General features: G+C 39.9%; 1 protein-coding gene across 5 annotated transcripts in view; it reads left to right on the top strand.

Annotated features, from left to right (window-relative positions):
- ZNF827 (zinc finger protein 827) overlaps positions 1-18,589 on the top strand; it is a 107,847-nt gene that overhangs the window by 8,838 nt on the left and 80,420 nt on the right. For all 5 annotated transcript variants that reach the window (XM_061354145.1, XM_061354146.1, XM_061354144.1 and 2 more), the window contains exon 2: positions 16,673-17,683. In XM_061354145.1, coding sequence (XP_061210129.1) covers positions 16,673-17,683 — 1,011 coding nt within the window. The remainder of the gene's footprint in view (positions 1-16,672; positions 17,684-18,589) is intronic.

The raw sequence follows: 18,589 nt of genomic DNA, 5'->3' as shown, positions 1-18,589 counted from the left end.
ATACACTTTGAAAAAATAAAATCAGATCCCACTGCCATTGGCACGCTTGTTTGTTTGTTCAGCAGAAAAGCCAACAGTGGAATGGACATGAACATGAAACCTCCTCTTTATAGGTTTTAGCTATTCTTCTGCATCTGAATTTTACATAGGTTTTTAGGCAGAACATAGAATCAGGTTGCTGCCGTTTATGCTGTGTCTGTGCCCTAAGTAGCTATAGCATTAGTTTCTTGTACTGAGAGGTTGGCAAAGAATCCTAAATCTCTTTAAAATAAGATAAAGTTTGAGCAATGCCCAATTTTTACTCAGTGCTTCCACATTAATTATATGACCTCTGACTTGTTTTAAGGTTGAAAGCTGAGGCAGTGCCTTAAACGCTCTATCTAGGAGTGAGGAGTACCTATTCCACATGGAAAGGTCTGCTTCCGTGTGTTTGCCTGCCACCACGAGTAGCTTCCTAATCTTCTCTTATTTGGCTTTGCTTGTTAACCCCAAGCAATCCTCTCAGGGACCAAGAAAGCAGCTGTCTTTGGTAGCAAACACAGCACGACTAAACAAACACTTCTTGAAGCTTCCTTTAGATACGTTACCGTAATATCATCCTTGTGGGAGGAATTAGAAACACAGAGAATATAATTTGCTATATTTTAATCTGACTTTGAGAGAGAGGAAAAAAATAAATTATAGGGAACTAAATTCCTGTGACACTTACAAGAAGGAATAATTTAAGTATCTGAAACCTAAACCTTTTGTTTCCAAACCAGTTGCAAAGCAAATGTGCATGAAGCATCTCAGGTGGGTAACGGGGCAGAGTAAAATGGTAAATTGGGAGCACATTATATACCAGAAATAGAGCAGGAGAAGCTGCATATAGCAAAAATAAACAGAAACTAGCCAAAACCAAAGGAGGTCTTTGTTAAAGCAGGTATGCTGGTCTGATGTCACCAGCTATGATGGATGAATGTTGCCATACGTATGGTTTGTGAGCTCCTCCTCCCTTCACTTGTGACCCTTTAATAGAGGTTGTAGACACAATAGGGATAATTAAAGTCACCGTAGCAGCTTGATTTGAGGGCTCCTATGTTTTGTTTGTTGCAGCAGCTGACATATTAAGGTGACATAGGAGTTTCAAGTTGATTTTGTTGTTTCTTTTACTTTATGATCACTGGAACAACCTTCATAAATGTGTTCTAAAACAACAATTCCATATATTAAAATTCAAGAGTCAATGTTTTGAGTGGTTAGTTTGGGGTTTTCTCTTTCTGTAAGTTAATTAAAGGGAAAGAAAGTTTGTAGTATTTGCTGTCCCTACCTTTCCAACTTCAATATTTAGAAAAATTTAAGATTAATTCACTGAGTTACACTTAACATTATTTTTAACCTAGGACTTAATGTTTATTATCAGCTATGGGCCAGCTTCACAGCCTTCCTCTCCCTTGCACTGCTAGTGTGATACAAATGTAATGGAAGTTGCCTTGGCCTTCCCAGGTGGGGCTTTTCATTACATGGGGATGTTCCTAGGAGAGAAATAATACTGTAGTTTCATACACATTCATATCACTGCAACTTAGAATAGACTGTGAATCAGAGATGGAAAGGGTCAGAGATGAAGCCACAGCTGGAACACACTTGGATCTACTTATTGCTAGTTAACAGCCATTTCCAGCTGCTGTAGATAAGATAGTGTCCTGGCTGAGGCTAGGTTAGAAAACACAAGGGGGTATTGCAGTGCTGTAGAGGCTTTGTTCCTCCTTTTCCGAATACTCACACGTCACACAGGAGAGAACCTGGCCCCATGTGTAAACTAAACAGAAGTGTCTGAATTGTTGACTACATAGTGGTAGTGGTTCTTCCGAATTGAGTGGAATGAATTGCATTTGCCAGAATGCCACTGGGGCTGTTGGGAATTTGAGCTGCCTTATTCATGTCCAGAGAAGGAAATAATGAGCTGACCAAAAAAGTCAAAGTAAGCATAGGTCAGGATGCACAACAGTACATCGTATCATCAAGGCAGGCAAATGCAGCCACTTATTTGACAGTTTTCAAAATCCAGACTTTTTAATATGAAGAGCAGCCAACCTCCTGCAGCAATAAAGACACAGAGAGGTGGAGAGAGAAGCTGTGTTCTTCCTTTCTTCCTTAGAAGCTAGCTGGGTTAACTTTGTGCTCAGGAGATGAAAACCTCCCTTTGGCAAACAAGAGTTTTTCTCTTGCCTTTTTACTAGGGCTGTTAAGCTACAACCGTGTTCCTTGGAATAGTTTTTGGGTCCAAGAGGTCTGGACTGCAGCGACAGAACTGCTGGGGTTGTATGATGGTTTTGGGGAAGTTTGGAGCCTTGGCCAGGACAGTTTACATACATGAAATCTCCAGCTTTTTTGAGTTCCCGTTTTTTTTCCTGTGGCTCAACAGGAAGTTTTCTTCAGAGATTCTTCACACCTATTGGGAGACCTTCACAGACAGCTTTTTTGGTTTTTTTTTTTTTTTGGCTTTAATCCTTGTGTAGTGCTGCTACACTGAAGAGGACTAGTTTTCTTCCTTTTTCTCCAAAACCATTTGTGATATAATCAGTACTTTTATCACTGATACATCTCTCTTTTCTCCCTTTGCCAGTCAGTATTTATGGTAAGTTTTCTAGACCAGCCAGAGAACACTGATCAGGAAAGGTAGGAAAGTAGAGAAATACCCATTTTTCACTTTGGTAATATCACTGCTTTATCAGTGTCACTCCCTGAAGACTACTGGCAGTTTCAGAAGTTAATAGAATGAGAAGTTATTTGGAGCTGGTTCAAGAGAAGACATAGCATGCCTTTAATCCATCAGAGAGAAGAGGAAAAGTGAAGGTTGCCATTTGTTTTATCCCTGACATTTTTGGCCTGGTTTGGGAAATTAGAGCCAGTAGTCATGAAGAATGCAGATAAAAATACCATGTTCTTCTGTAGGACTTCTGATTACTCTTTCACCTGAGTGTCTCCTGAACTTGTTTTCTGTGGTAGCGATTAGACATCAGACAGTACTCTTAAGGATTACCTAGTGCATGAGAGAGAAGGAAATACTGTTTCCTTCACCTTCATTGGTTTTGTATAGTGCATAGGAGTACAAGCCATGGAGTCAGCGTAGTGTCCTAGGCATGTGTGACCCAATAAAAGGATAGTTTCAGCCTGGAAGAGAGCCTGTATCTAATTAAATGTCCTGTAGGAAAGATGCACTTTGCAGTTTCTCAGGGCAACCAAGGTAACAATAGTTGAGGTTGTGCATCTGTAGAGCAGTTGTCCTTTGAAGGAACCAAGGTAAGTAGGGAAGAAGATAGAAAACGTGCTTATATAAATGACTAGATAAGTTCTGTATGTTTTAAAAGTGTTGCTGAAACCTTCTGAAGAGCTTCCTTCAATTATTAAAGCTATGCTGGGCTTACATTAGCTTGTCCGTGTACAAACCCTGGTGGGAGTTCTTAACTTCTTAATTGCAGAAATTGACTATGCCTTTGAAGAGATAGAGGAAAACAGATCTATTGTGTAGTCTTTTGTATTTAGTAACTTCTGTGTGTAGAGGAAGAAGGATCATTAGCCTTTTGGTTTCAGCTTGTGTGTAATAATCATGCATTTTCACCTCGAGTACTGTGTTTAGCTTTGAGGCTTTGAGCAAACTGGTCTAGTGGAAGGTGTTCCTGCCTGTGACAGGGGTTTGGAACTAGATGAGCTTGAAGGTCCATTCCAACCAGAACCATTTTACGATTTTTTTCCTTTTTTTCTGGAAATCTCTTGCTATTACCAGTGAGAGAGGAACTATGGAAAACAGAATTTTATCTGAGATAATTATGAGCCCAAACCATCTCACTGGCAAGGTCAAAGGCCTTCTGGGTTTTTCCATACTCTCCCAGTACCTGCAAGGTTTGCACTGTTCTTTGGATTCCCACCAGCAGCACTAAAGCATCTCTGCTTTGAAGATGAAGTCAGTAACTGCAGTGCTTCAGTAGTATTTGCTTGTCTTTACCTTCCCCTGTATGTTAATGATTTATTTCTATTTTACAGGGGTTGGGGGAGTGTGTAGCTTGGGGAGAAAGGTGGGACTTCACAGGAGTAGCTGAGGGGAGACTGGGAACTTCATTCCCTTCATATATATGCAGCTGTGCAGGAGCTGTTGATGGAGCAACAGCAGGTTCTCTTGCTATGGCATTCAGGTGGGCTGAGGGCCATGCACAGAGCAACAGTAAACATGTAGACAGTGGCCCCAAACAATGACAGAAAGGGAGCTTTGTTTTCTGGAGCAATCACTTTGGTGTTTTGAAATCTTTTGTAAATAAGCCTGTTGTCATCATGCTTTTAGTAATTAAGGATTTGCTAGCAATTTAAATAGTTGGTTTTGGCAATGTACAGATCATCATCTCATAGGTACTGGTACTGGTAATGTAAGGATGAAAACATTTACACAAGAGTAAAAGTCAAGAAAGCAGGTAATTGACTGATATATCAGCCTTAGCAGACAATTTTTTCTGATACATGGTGGTAGCTATGGTAAATTTACTCTGGATTGCTTAAGAGCACAATCCTGTATGGTGTCTACAACACATGAGGGTGACTCCTTGAAATGAATGGGTGAAAGAGCAGGTAATCAGCCGGTGTGGTTTTGGTGCCTTGATTCGCCTTTTGGTCAGTGGTTTGTCCCCTAGGAAAGTTTGGGATTGCCCTGCACAGCACAGCTCAGGACACAGGTGATTTATGGCTTTTTCCTGTAGCTTTTAGAGCAGTTTTAGTCTTCCAGGCAGTGTGAGAACTTCTTCTAAACTTACGGCTCTTTACAAGCTATAAAGCTAAATTGCAATTGTGATAAGGGAGTTATTTATTTTCATTGCAAATTGTTTGCATGCAACAAAGTGGCATGTTTGAACACTTTTTTCACTTTAGTCAGCCCCTTTTGCCAGCTGAATTGACACTTGCAACTTCTCATCTGCTTCCTTTCCAACTGTAAGGGTGACTAAAATCATGTTCTTGTGATGACCCTGTCAGTTTTAAATGACTAACCATACTAAAGCGAGTTGCACGTATTGAGGGTGAATCAGTGTTACGGTAATCTATAGCATAAACAGATCACTTTATTCTTAGCTGCTGTAAATTGTGAAAACCATGGGGATTCTTGTGCCTACTTTTTACTGTGGGGGTTGTGACTGTGCTGAGGCTTGCAGTGCATTTCAGGCAATGAAGATTCATTTTGTCGCAGTAAAGAGCTGAGACAGCTGTCACTGCAGCCAGTTCTGTGGAGGTGGCAGGTCAGGTACAGGCCTTAATTAAGATGAATTGTTAGCTGATGAAGACACTGAGTAAGAGCAAGCAGTTTACAGATGTAGCTCAAAACCTGAGAACACTGGTATGCAAAATAGAGTGGACCACCAATTTTGTTACCAAGTTAAATGAAGATTAGAAAGCAAAACTTTCCTGCTTTTTTTTTTTGGCACCTAGATCAGACAAAACGTGGTATAAGAAACTTTACTATTTGTGCTTAATACCTTACTTCAGTTTTGCTGTGGAAGCTTCTTTTCTTGAATTGTTCTCGCTATGTAAAAGTTATACCATTAAGGGTGCTTCTCCCAGTTTTCTTCTGGTGTTTTCCAAAGCCTTGTGTATGTCACTGACAGCCAAAAAGAAGAGAGTCACTTTAAAATGCCTTGAGCCACACAGTCAACAGACAGATTCTCTAAACCATGTCTTATACTTAGTCTTTGTCTTGGAGACCGATTATTGCAGCACCAAAAAACCATATTTCAGGGTATACAGAAAGAAATTCTGCTGGTTGTACCTGAGCTGTTCAAGGCAGAGGTTTTTGTCTAGTTCTATGATTGTGCACGTGTGCTCATCTCCTTTCTTGAAATCCATTGCTTTTTAAGGGATGAAAGGTATGAGGAACTGAGGTTGTTATTCTGCCTTCTTTTTTTATTTTATTTTATATATCTTAATATCATAGTATGATCTATCTATTTTCTCAAGCAGAATTGTCCAAGTGAATGGATCTTGTCTTGCATAATACCTAAGCAGAAGTGTATGATGATAGGAGTGCTGAGTTACTTCATTGCTGGAACTTGTAGTGATAGTCTAGTCTGACTAGGGTTTTCCTTCCTTCTGTATCTTTTTCTTTCAGGAATAATTGCAGCTTGAGATCTCATCAGAAAAAAAAAAATAATCTGTATTTTGATGTCTTCTACCTCAAATATACAATAGAGCACCATGACCTCGAATCTAGATACTACAAAGCAAGTAGCCATTTGGAAATGAGTAACTGAGCCCCTGGTTTGCAGATAGGCTATGTTTAAGACAAGCAGTTTTGTGTTTCTGCTTAGAATTTCCTAACAGAGACACTAGCTCTCTGTTCCATAAGCAGTGTTTCAAAGAAGATTTCATTAATGTCCTGCCAAAGGATAAAACCCCATTTATGAAGTTAACTATCATTCAAGGATGGCTTAAAAATATTATGGATTCCTATATTGACCGTTTGGCATTCGTGAGATTATCTACCAGAGTATTTTGATGTGAATTGGAAACCAGGTTCCCTCATATGGAAATCTTCTGGTTTAGCCAACTTTTCTAAATGTTTTGCTAAAATTGTTTGGGGTTTCATTTCTAATGAAGAGCCGTGATGGGAAATCTTGAAGTATTTTCCTTCCTCTATGAAGTAGGCTGATAGGTTTTGACTCTGTATACTAAGGATAATAGAAGTCTGGAGAATAATGTTTAACTCTTCTTATTTTGGAGGTGCCAGCATCCCTGTTACCTTTTTGGTATTTGATAGTTTCTCACTGCTACAGCCTATTGCGATAGACATCAATATAGAACAAAACAAATAAACAAGCAAAGTGAGTTTCAGCTAACTAGGAATAATTTTAAAGCAGTCTTAAATTCCCTTATCACTAAAAAAAGGTAGGATTTCTGATCGCTGTACTGAACTTAACATGTATGTAAGCCCATAATGGGAAACTGCATGATGTAAATGATACACTACCACTCCAGTTGCAAGGAGTCTCCCTGGGCAGGCTTGCACATAGACCACTTGAACCATCAAAGATTGTTAAAGCTGATTCCCATTTCAAATAGAGCTGTGGGAATAACAGTTGATCTCCTGCATATTTAATTTGTCCTCAAATTTATAATGCTCTATCAGAGTCTTAATCTGTTATCATAGCTGGTTTTAAAAGACCCAAGGAAGCCTGAAATTCTTGATAAGGGACTTGAATCTGGCCCAGAAGTTGCTGCATAAAAGTGCGTTTGTTTTTACAGCAAATGGTTTATCATTTTCTCTGTTTTCGTCAGGCAAAAGAGGTGTATTCCTTTGATATGTTAATGTACAAATTTCAGGTTTTCAGTTGTCCATATTCCTTTAGTTTATAAATCATTCTGATCACTATCTTGTGCTTTATGAAAGGTGTGCCCAAACTCAACTATAGGCTATTGTAGGATGTTCATGAGGATCTGTGGAAGAAACTTTCAATAAGGCTGGCTGTGGTATTCTGCTCAGTCTCCATAAGTGTTACAAGAACAACATTGGTATCATAAAATATGTTTTGTAAGAAACATGTTTTTCAATTGTTATACTGACACTTTATGTGCTTTATGAATCTGTCTTGGGGATACTAGCTAGCCTTTGCTGTGTAAGCTGTCTACAGAAATATTTGTGTCTTCTGAAAACCTCAATCATAAAAATCAACTGTCTTTGTCTACCTTCTCTCCAGCAGTTCTAGGTATTGGTCAAGTCAGCTGATGAAAGCTTTTTGTGTAGGAGGCTCTTTTGTGGCATACTGCTTGAGAAATGGTCTTCAGAAATATTCCCCTCCTCTAAAACCATATGTATTGTGTTCTGTTTCATGCACACACCTCAAGTACTGCAGCTCACTGAGCCTCAGATAGTGGCAGAATCCAGCTAGAACAAAGTAATTCTAAATTGCTTTTAGAATTATATCTATGTGTTATATATATAATATATATATTTAGACAAATATATATTATTAGACACATATACTATATATATGTGCTATATATGTTACGTTGTTATACATATATATTACATTGTGAGACATACTGCTCTGCCCACCTGCTTTTCTTAGTTGCTGATTACTGGGCCTCACTGTTAAGATATTATTTCTGGGTGGGTCTTCAGGACTAATTCTCCCAGGAAGATGCTGACAACCAGTTTTAGAGAGGAAGCTTTTTTAATTACTATCACAAGAGTCTATGGTGGCCAACCCCGCTGCAGATGTCCCAGATTAGGCTTCTGAAGCAGCCTGCATGATATTGACTGCTATGGCCATCCTGACTGCATTGACCAGGTCTTCCCTGAGAGGTATAAGACATTGCTGGGAGGGAGAATTCTCTGGTGTTTTCCATTGACAGGATGTTATTTACTTTGCACCCCAAAAGGCCTCAGGAGATAGGTGGCTCGATTGTTGACAGCTTTTCCTGCTTCCCCATTCCTGCCTCCTTAGCATCAGTTTTGTTCTGATTTCTTCACAGAGCAGTTTTCTGCCAGATCAGTGAGTTTAAATTGGCTCACCAGCTATTCAAACAACAGAGCAAATGTAAGGGCTCTGTGTGTGTGTGTGCAATACCACTATTTCTGTCGGTTTTGTACTTTTTGTCGCCTTAACGGTGTTTTCTGACTGCACTCTAAGGCAGTGCCTGTTCATTTGGTGCTTAAAAGTCACTGAGTCCCAATGGAAGCACCACTCCTCAAAGACTGATCCTACAGCTACTAAACTAGAACCTCTTGCCGAGAACAGAAGAATAGTTCATCTCTCTTGGAGGCAAGATGTCAAACATCCATCATACTAGGAGTTATATTTTTTAGGGCTTGTTTTGGGGGAGATCAGGCTTGTTGTCACTATGAGGTCCTGTCTTGTGGTTTGTCAAGAGCTGTGAGAACCTTCATCAAATAGTGACAGCGCACCTCAGGAGAAACCATTATTTCTGTCCTCTTCCATAGATACTTTGCTAGTAAAAGAAGGATCTTTTTGGCAGGTAATGAAACCCGCTTGACACACTTACCCTGGGGCTTGTTGCTGAAAATAAAAGGCCACTGACCCTGTTTCCCATCTACCACAAAATTCTTCTCCTTTGAGGGACAGGAAGTAAAGGCAGTTTTATGTTGCCTGTGGGAAGCTTGTTCAGTAATTCATGCTGCTTCACTTCTTCCTTGGAAGAGTCCACCACATCTGGATTCTGCCTTTGAGAGAAAACTGAGGTGTTGTACATGCATTTTTAACTTCTGTGGTTGTCTAGCAGTTGGCAAGCCTGAATGCATGGTTCTTAGACACATTCACAGTTGTTGGTTCATATGGGCAAAGCATCTTGAAGAGTTCCATTTACTACTACAAGGTAATTAACTTTCTCTAATCTTGTTCATCTTGGAGCCTTTTTTTAAAGCAAACAGTACTGGCGAAATTGCTAGGTGAATATTCTGTGATTTTCTTGTAAGTCAGTTTTTTCAAAGTCACTTTGTTAGGGATAAAAGTAGAGATATATGCCTTGTCTTTAAAAGCTGTGCCTTTCTCTTCCCCTCTCCTCCTTCCCTCCAGTTAGGAAAATCATTATTTTAGAAGATGTGGAGATGAAATGGAGAGTCCTACCTAGGGCTTCTTTTCCTTTCTAATTGTGTGAGTATTTTTACACATCTTAAATACAGTGGAAAAGGACAGAACAGAAGAGCTATGGCTTTTTGGCAGTTCCTTCTTGCAGCTGTGCTGCTCTCTGTAGGTCAGCCTGCAGTGGAGAAATTTGGTTCAAGCACCAGCAACAATGCTAAACCATTTTGTGATGAGGTCAAGAGTTGAATAATCATCCCGTTGATAAGAGAATGAGCCAGAAATTCCATTCAGAGAGGACAGTGACATCCTGTGCTGCTTACCTATTATAGGTCACAGAAATCATGAAGGGAAAACAGGGGACTGAGGTCATTCTAGCACATGACTATTTATGTAATTGTGACTTTTAAGTTTTATTTGCTGCTCTTGATATAATAAAAGGAGTTAAGGCAGGATTTTCTGTCCTTACTAAAATTGTTATTTTCTTGCAGGCATTCTTTTGGGAATATACAGTCTAATCAGATGTGGCTGTAAGTGCTTTTTAGAGGTGGAGCCTGTGGGGTGTCAGTGCACAGTGCATCTGGTTCTTTGAGGCAGTCCTACAGCGCACACTCATCCACATGTGTTGGTGAGTGTGGGAGCCAACAGAAGTTGTTCAGCCCAAATAAATGACAATCACTCTTTTTTTTTATTTTAAATGCTTAAAACCAGCCTGCATACAAAAGGGTTAGCTTCTAGGTAGCTAGACTGAGCTGCTTATATAGGATACCACAGGATTGACTTCCCAGATATGACTGCTGTTTTTAGGCCTGTGCATGCTGCTTTCTATAGTACCTGGCTGTGAAATCAACAAGGCATTATGTGAAACTGACACCCAGAAACAACATGAGTCAGAAAGTCATATGATATTAGCAAGTAATTACTTTTATTTTTATTGTAATTATTTTTTATCATTGCTAAAATGTTGCACTTACACTGTGTACATGGTTCACCCAAGGTATCTACTGTATTGAGTCCATAGCTCCTTCATTCTTTTCTCCTCTGTATTATCTGATCTGCACTAGATTCTGATGTGACACTTTTGTGGCTGATAGTTCTCACTGAATGTTGCCAGTTGCAGCTAGGACTTCAAGTTCCTTCCTTTAATTTCATCCTGGAGCTTCTCCAGTATGGCTTCTGCTTTCCTGGTTCCACTAAAACTGTTCTGCCCAGGATGGCTAGCAACCAGTCTATGGTCAGTCTCAAGGTTTCCATGCTGAGGTACTTACTGGGTTTGGCTGAAGGAAGTGAGCATCCTACAGTTCTAAAGGGCATAAGTTGGCTGACTATCAGAGAGCTAAGATACAGACATTATGGGCCTGTGTTCCCTTCTTGAACATGCAGCCATCATGTGATGGGAAACTCCTCTTATTTGGATATGATGCTGATGGAGCGTGTGTTACAGCACATCTAAAAAGAGGGTATTCTGAAATGGACTGCCAGAAGAGTGAATTTTGGCCTGTGGCCTGATTCCCAGTTCTCATTTGAGGGTTCTAAAAAAGTGAATGGGAGGGAGTAGGACATGGAAAGCCGTCCTGGAGGTCAAACATATGCACACCAATTTACTATTTGTCGCACCTCTTCCTTGTCCATGACTAGTTAAATGCCTTTACAGTTGTCCATGCCTTCCTGGTTGTCAGCTGCTGTTTCTCTCTCTTCACTTCCCTTTGCCTGCCATCCTTGATAAAAGTCTGAGGCTAAGTTCTAGGTTGCTCAGGTGTTGTCTCTGCCTTATTTTTGATGCATCTGCCTTGGCCTTAAACCGATTGCTCATTTGAGTCAGTCTGTGTTTCCTCAGAACTCTTTATGGACGGCTACTGCATCATTTAAGTTTAATGCATCCTTTTAAATTCTTCAGGTATCTTTGCAGACCTCCTCAGTTCCCTAGTGTAAACCTATCTCTTGATTCTAGCTCTTTCCATAGGCCTAGGTATAGTGTTTAGTATAGGATAATACAGAGAATGGTTTATTGTTGGCGTTATAGCTGTTAGGGCAACAAATTAGAAAGATGACCTGGGTGCCAAATAGCCAGAAAATGCAATGGTACTTTATTTGGATTGACACAAACTTGAACGGTAATATCTGAAATCCTTATATAGATCAATATATTTGATAGCAATATAATAAAAATGAAGTTTGCCTCTCCTATCCCTTTAAATCCTCATCCTATAGATTCCCAGATTTTTCTTGAAATGTAGCTGCTGAAGTTAGGCAATCTTACCTTATTTATGACATCAGCAATTTTCCTGTGTGCATTTCTATGAAATTATTTGGCTTTTACCTACTTTTATATTTGCTTTAATTTTAATTCTGTAATCCCATAATTACGATTTCCGTATGTTTTATATCACTGTAGCATAAAGATTTGCAATGTTAATTCTGTATTGAAGTTCTTTCATTGTTGCTCTGGATGATCAAAGTGAAATTTTGTCCCCCTTACCATGAAAATTCAGCCTCTTTGGGATGGTTTTCTTAGCTGTAGCCTCTTCTGACTTCTCTTTGGTGGTCCAAATGGTGTTATTTCAATCGTGTTTTCATTGTCTGTTGCTCAGTGACACAACTTGGAGACTCTCTCTGTGTGCTGCACAGACTGTTTCTAGGTGTAGCCTGCTACGTTCAAATTTCTCCACACCAAATCATACAAAGTGGAACTGTGGATCATCTCACACTTGCCACTCTCAGGAACAGCATGTGTGCATTACTTAGGGTAAAGTTAAGATTTCCAGCATTTGAATTGTGTGGCTCAGTATATAAATCAACAAACATACTTGCCTTTTTCAGTTTCCAGATATAAGGAATTACGGCAAGTTAATCTTTACATTTCTGTTGATATTAGGGTCAAATTCTAATCACCACTCTAAGTAAAAGGGCACATGCTTACAAAGTGAAATAAGATACTTGAGGATCAATAGGATTTGTCTGCCAAACTGATCTCTTGAAGAGGAAACAGAACTTCTCTGTATTTGAAAACAAACAGATGAGTGGGTGAGCGAGGGAATCTGGCACTTTTTTAGGCAGTGCTTCTACACGTTTGTGGCTTTGCCAGAGATTTTTTATACTGGGCTTTATATTGGACATCAGTGGTAGCAGTCACCCAAGAGCACTTTGGTACTTTTTGTCATTGCTAACAGGAGTGGGAAGTACCTGTGTGAGACTCCTGGGTGCTGTGTGATGGGGTAGCCCCAAAGCATGCAGAACACCTGTAGCTTCCACCAGCCTCTGCCAGTGGCAAATAGTTGGGGAAGTGGTTTTCCTTCCAGAACTGCCATGGGAACCAGGCAGGAGAGGCACTGACAGGTCTTAAACTCTTCAGTCTTGTTGAGAAGAGGCAATCTTACTAGTAGTAGAAGTTGGTGAGATTCCCAACCATGTTGTGTTACAAATGAAGTTAGTCAGAATTTTCCTCTAACTCTGAAGTTACATTTTCCTGCTTTGCAACTTGCATGTTGTTTGTTACCAATGTTTAGCATTTCAGGCTGCAGTAGAAATGACATGCTAGTAGCTTAACGTTCATAAATAATTCTGTAATAGCAAGCTATGGTATCGTTATGGTAGAGAGGAGAAATTTAAATGTAGTATCCCATCCTAGTATTCGAGTTCTGGCTAGAGCTCATTAGCTATATTGCAAGAGAAGAGAAAACATACAGATCTTCTGACAGAGATGTGAAATACAGGTGATGTTTCTTAATAGACACATGAAGGTTGGCTCCTGTTTTAGACAAACCCTGTCTGTGTGTCCCATAAACCCTTTGAGTTCTGAGGGAAGTTTTTTAATCAATTTGAAATCACAGGAAAGTTGGTGGGTTGGGCTGATTTCTTCAGGAGTTCTCAAGCTTATTCAAACTCATAGGCTCACAAGTCAATGTGAATTAAAATCCTGCCCTGAAGGCCTTAAATGGCAACTTCGCTTAGAAATTAAATTGCCAGGCTTCACTGTTACACTTCTAAACCAATTCACTGCTGCTTAGAAGAAGGCTTGACTGAGCTCATGGTGCTGGCTTTTTCATCATTAACCTTACATCCTGAAAATGCAGTGGGCTTGATACTGCAATAACTGAGGGAATTATTGAGAAGAGGGAAATTAGAACTGTGTCAGCAGAAAATGTACTGGTAGGAAGAAAAAAAATATCCATCTGACTTTCAGGATAGAGATGCGGCAAAGGAAATTTTCCCTTTGTTAAGGAGACCACTTGGAGATTTGAGAGCAATTGGGTGGTTACAGGTAGATTAGCAACATGAGGGGGAGCTCTCACTGCATCACCCAAAGAGGAGGGAAATTTGGCCTTGGTAGCAAACCTTTAAATGGCGAGTACTGCATTCCTGCTGCTCCCTGTCAATAAAATATTGGTGGCTAGTCTTCGTATAGGCAAGACCAACGGGGAATATGCATGTCTGCAAAAAGAAAGGCAATCCATGTCCTGTTCCTATCTTTTCTGCTATTGCTTGCTTATTTTTTTGGTCACAGGCATACTGTACACCTGGGCCATGGCAGGTGTAATTCCTTTTCCCCATCCTTACCATCAACTTCAAATACCGGTGTCCTGTTCCTTAGGTGTTCCCTCAGATGTCAGCTTTAGAAAGGAGGGAGAGAGAGTGAAAATATACGTGGGACATTACTTTTATGGTTAAAGCAAAAATTGGTGCAGATGAGAATGGGGAATTCATTTCTGTTGCAAATAGGATGAACAAGATGGAGAGATTTGTAAAACTGTTATTTAACTGGTATTTAAAGGCTGGTTACAACTAGGAGAAATCGGTGAATTTTTTTTAAAGGGTTTTGAGTAAAAGGGACTTACTGTGAGAAACTGTTGCTCATATTCTGTATAACATTTAAAATTTACTTTATCAATGTTAATAAATTGAGGTACATGGCAAGGAACAGAAAAGGTTGGGCATTTAGTAAGCTGAAGGTTTCTCTAAAGAGAAACCCAGTTTCTCTTGTGACCATTTACTCTTAAATATCTCCCAAACTAAATTTTTGATGACTTTCTGAGTGAAGGGAAACACAATTATTCCTCCTTATTTATGAATGGGGAGCAGAGACCCAAACAGAGTAGGGTTTGAAGCGGGGAAGAGGGGTTGTTTTAACAGTCAGTTGTAAGCAAACATACGGATGTGAGTGGTAGGATGCAGGCTAGCTCTCGTTCAGAAGCTGTGCAGTGATGTCAACTCTAGGCCGTGTCCCAGAGGATGTGCCCTGCTCTTGGTGTATCGGTGTACTTGGAAAGTGCCAGTAAGATGGTTATTTTGGCTTGCAGTGCAGAGCTTGCTTGCATCTGGGATGAGTAGACAAATCTCTCATCTGAGTGTGCCCAACTGTACAGACATGCCTCAAGTTGGTTTTCAATGTGCACAGGGGAAAAAAGAATGTGTTCAGTTCTCCTTTAACCTGCATAAGTGCTGGTTCAACTGATTAGCATCTATCTTCCCTATTTGAATGCGCATTTTATTGGCCTTTATGTGCATATTATTATTAATCTTGCTATGTCTGTGATGTTAACTTGTTTAATGTCAGAATAATTTTAGGTAAGTGCTTTGTTTTGAACAGGAAAAACGCTAGCCCTCTTCTGCTTGAATTACTAATCTAAGGTAACTAGGTGGTTTTATTGTGGGCTCTTAAAACAGGTGTGTTTTTTTCTAAAGGGTTTTGGGTAAAAAGAACTTACTGTGAGAAACTGTTGCTCATATTCTGTATAACATTAAAAAAAAATCTTTGCTTTCAGAGTGTATGTTGGTATCTCTAAGTTCATGATATATTTAGCTGGGTTTTTCCTCCATAAATTCATTGGATCAAAACAATAATATAAATCTAAGTTTTTATTCATCAACTTCAACTTTTGCAATTTGCTGGACTTAAATAGGGAATCTGGGAATAATACATGATCGTAGGTGCAGTACATATCATGCAGGCTTATTTTCCAGGATGTCAGTGGAGGGTTATATTAAATCCTTTTGGTTTGCTGTAGTATGATTACAAAGATTCTTTTGTAGCTTGGGACACTGGCAAAAGAAGATAACATGAATTTCATTCTGGCATTGCTGTTGTTCTTAAATACATTCTGACTGGCCAGTAAGAGCTGCAAGAAAAGTCTTGGTCCTGTCTGTATGACTTTGAATACCTATCAGAAAGAAGAGCAATCCAGGGTCACAGTGCTTTAAACACTGTCAGTTAGGTCTCAGGAGAGACTGGATGTGTTGCAGTTACCAAAGAGGAGGAAATGTAACTGAGACCAACACCTTCCTTCCTTCCTTCCTTCCTTCCTTCCTTCCTTCCTTCCTTCCTCCCTCCCTCCCTCCCTCCCTCCCTCCCTCTTTTCTCTTCCCCCCCCCCCTTCTGCTAAACTAAGTTCAGTTTAGGATGGTCTTTAAAACTTCAACATTAACAGAGAGTGACAAGCAAATAATAAGCAAGAGGTGTCTATTAAGAAGAAAAAACCACAAATACTAGTTCTGTATGTCTGATATTCCTTCTCAAACTGTTGTAGAGATGAGGGCTTTAGCCTACATTCATGTATTAGTCATTTCAGCTATTCAGGAATGAATTGTGTATCGACAGTACAAATTTTATTCTATTTTAGATAGGGGTCACTGCAGGATTGGGCTGAGATTTAAAGTAATTGGAAGGAACTACTTTGAGTAGCTACACACCTGATTGGCTTTTGGACGGCACACCCATCGTAGCTGTACAAAGACATGAGTATCCACTAATTTCTGAGCCCGTTAAATCCTTACTTTATACCACAGAGTTCATAATAGCAGGATATACAGACTACACCAATAATTAAATATTTTCAATATCTGAATATATATGGTGTATATTTGTATTGTTGCAGTTTTAGCTGGTTTAATTACACTGACTGAAAGGTGACAGGCTTGTCACGATCTTGTCTTCAAAGAAAGACTTAATAAAAAGTATTTTCCTGGTCACTCAGTCCAGGGTGATGCCAAATCCATGCATCTCAGGGGGATGTTAAGTGTCTGCACTGGAGGGTCATGTAGAGACCAGGCATACTTCATGCTAAGAAGTTATTTTACACATATTTGGTAATAATACTGTTGTTCGTGGTTCCATACAGATGGTACCAGGCAGGAAGAAGTGGAAGGTGAACTCAGTGAAGAAGAACACTGGTTTGGAAATTCTTCAGAAACTCCCTCAGAGGCATCATATGGAGAAGTCCAGGAGAACTTTAAGTTGTCTCTTGAGGACAGGATCCAAGAGCAGTCCACTTCCCCAGATACTTCTTTGGGAAGTGCAACTCCTAGCAGCAACACAGCGGAGCTGGGATCCATTGAAAATGAGGCACTAAGAGACACACTACAGAGCAAAGAGCACCTTTCTCCTGATGTGTCATCTCTCTGTGAAGAAGAACCTCCTGGTCCAAATAAGCCACTGAGTAGTAACCTGAGGCGGCTGCTGGAGGCTGGCTCCCTCAAGCTGGATGCTGCTGTTACTGTCAATGGCAGAGTTGAGTCCCCTGTAAATCTTGGCTCAAACCTTTCCTTCTCTCCACCTGCTCATCATGCCCAGCAGCTAAGTGTTCTTGCCAGAAAGCTTGCTGAGAAACAGGAACAAAGTGACCAATACAATGCAAGTAGTCACTTTATATGGAATCAAGGTAAGTGGTTGCCAAATTCAGCCACCACCTGTGGTTTGTCCCCTGATTCAGCTATCCTGAAACTGAAAGCTGCAGCCAATGCTGTTCTGCAGGACAAATCTCTTTCAAGGACTGATGACACTATAAGATTTGAATCCTTTTCCTCACCTTTTAGTTCTCAGTCAGCCAGCTCCACGTTAGCAGCTTTGTCTAAGAAAGTGAGTGAAAGAAGCATGACTCCCGGGCAGGAGCACCCGCCTCCAGCTAGTTCTTTCCTTTCTCTGGCTTCCATGACCTCTTCTGCTGCCCTTCTCAAGGAGGTTGCTGCAAGGGCTGCAGGCACCCTGTTGGCTGAGAAGAAGAAATCACTGGTTGCTGAGGATCCCCTGCAGCTTTCAGAGATGAAGCAAGAGAAAGCAACTCCACCACAGTCTTTGGAATTATTGTTACTGCCAGTCCCTAAGGGAAGAGCATCCAAACCCAGTACTACAGGTAGGAATATAGTTTGAACCACTACACAGAATGTATCTGTTTTCCTATAGGCTTCTATAATATATATCCAGTGGGCCTGCATTTGGTTTGATTCCATGTATTATGAGAATAAGAAATAGGTACTTTAGGTAAACAATAGAAAAGCTTTTTAAAATACCACTTGAAGACCAAACTGTCAGAAATGTTTCCATATCTGAAAGATATAAGTGTATAGCTCAGTACTTTTTTTTTTTATTTTATTCCATACAATGGTGTTTTCCTCTCTTACCAAGTTCAGAGTAAGCCCACAAAAAATATTTAATGGAGAAGATCAAATAATCAATGTAAGAGAGCTCCTGGTAACAGTGGGCATGTACAAAACTAGTGCTTTTGAAATACTGGGCAAGGGAGAATTCTCCCTCCTGCTGTCTTTGTCACAAATAGACTTTTGTATAATCACTTACTACCCTGTCCTAATTTACCAGAGTATATTATATTATGTTACCCCTTTTAATTAAATTTTTTTTTGCAGCAGTTCTGTATTTTACAGTCCTTTGCCTTTTTGTTATTGTTGTTGTGGGTTTTTTTTAAGTTAAACCGCATTTTCAAATTTCTTCAACAAGAATCATTTTTACACTTCTGACTTCTCTTCACCAATTCCAGCTGTTGGCAATCAAGGTATAAGGCTTGCAGGGAATAAGAAGAAACAGTTTTGGTAACAAAAGCTTTCAAGAACTGGCTAGCCATGCAGGGAAATTTCAATGATCCACCTTCAAAATAAGGAAAGATAAGATTTCTTTCAACTCTTTCTATGAAAAGTTCACAGCATGGGTTTGTATTTCAGGTAGAACATTCAGCTTCAGGTGTTGTCAAGTGTTCTCCCTAGAGTGGCATTCTGCTGCACAGGGAAAGGAAGCATGTCACCTA

Source organism: Neopsephotus bourkii, unplaced genomic scaffold (genome assembly GCF_033783945.1).
Source record: "Neopsephotus bourkii isolate Nb327-2 ecotype Australia unplaced genomic scaffold, CSIRO-AGI_Nbou_v1 NB_718, whole genome shotgun sequence".
Classification (NCBI taxonomy): domain Eukaryota; kingdom Metazoa; phylum Chordata; class Aves; order Psittaciformes; family Psittacidae; genus Neopsephotus; species Neopsephotus bourkii.
Note: the sequence above shows the minus strand (reverse complement) of the source record. Positions and strands in the feature narration are given on the sequence as shown.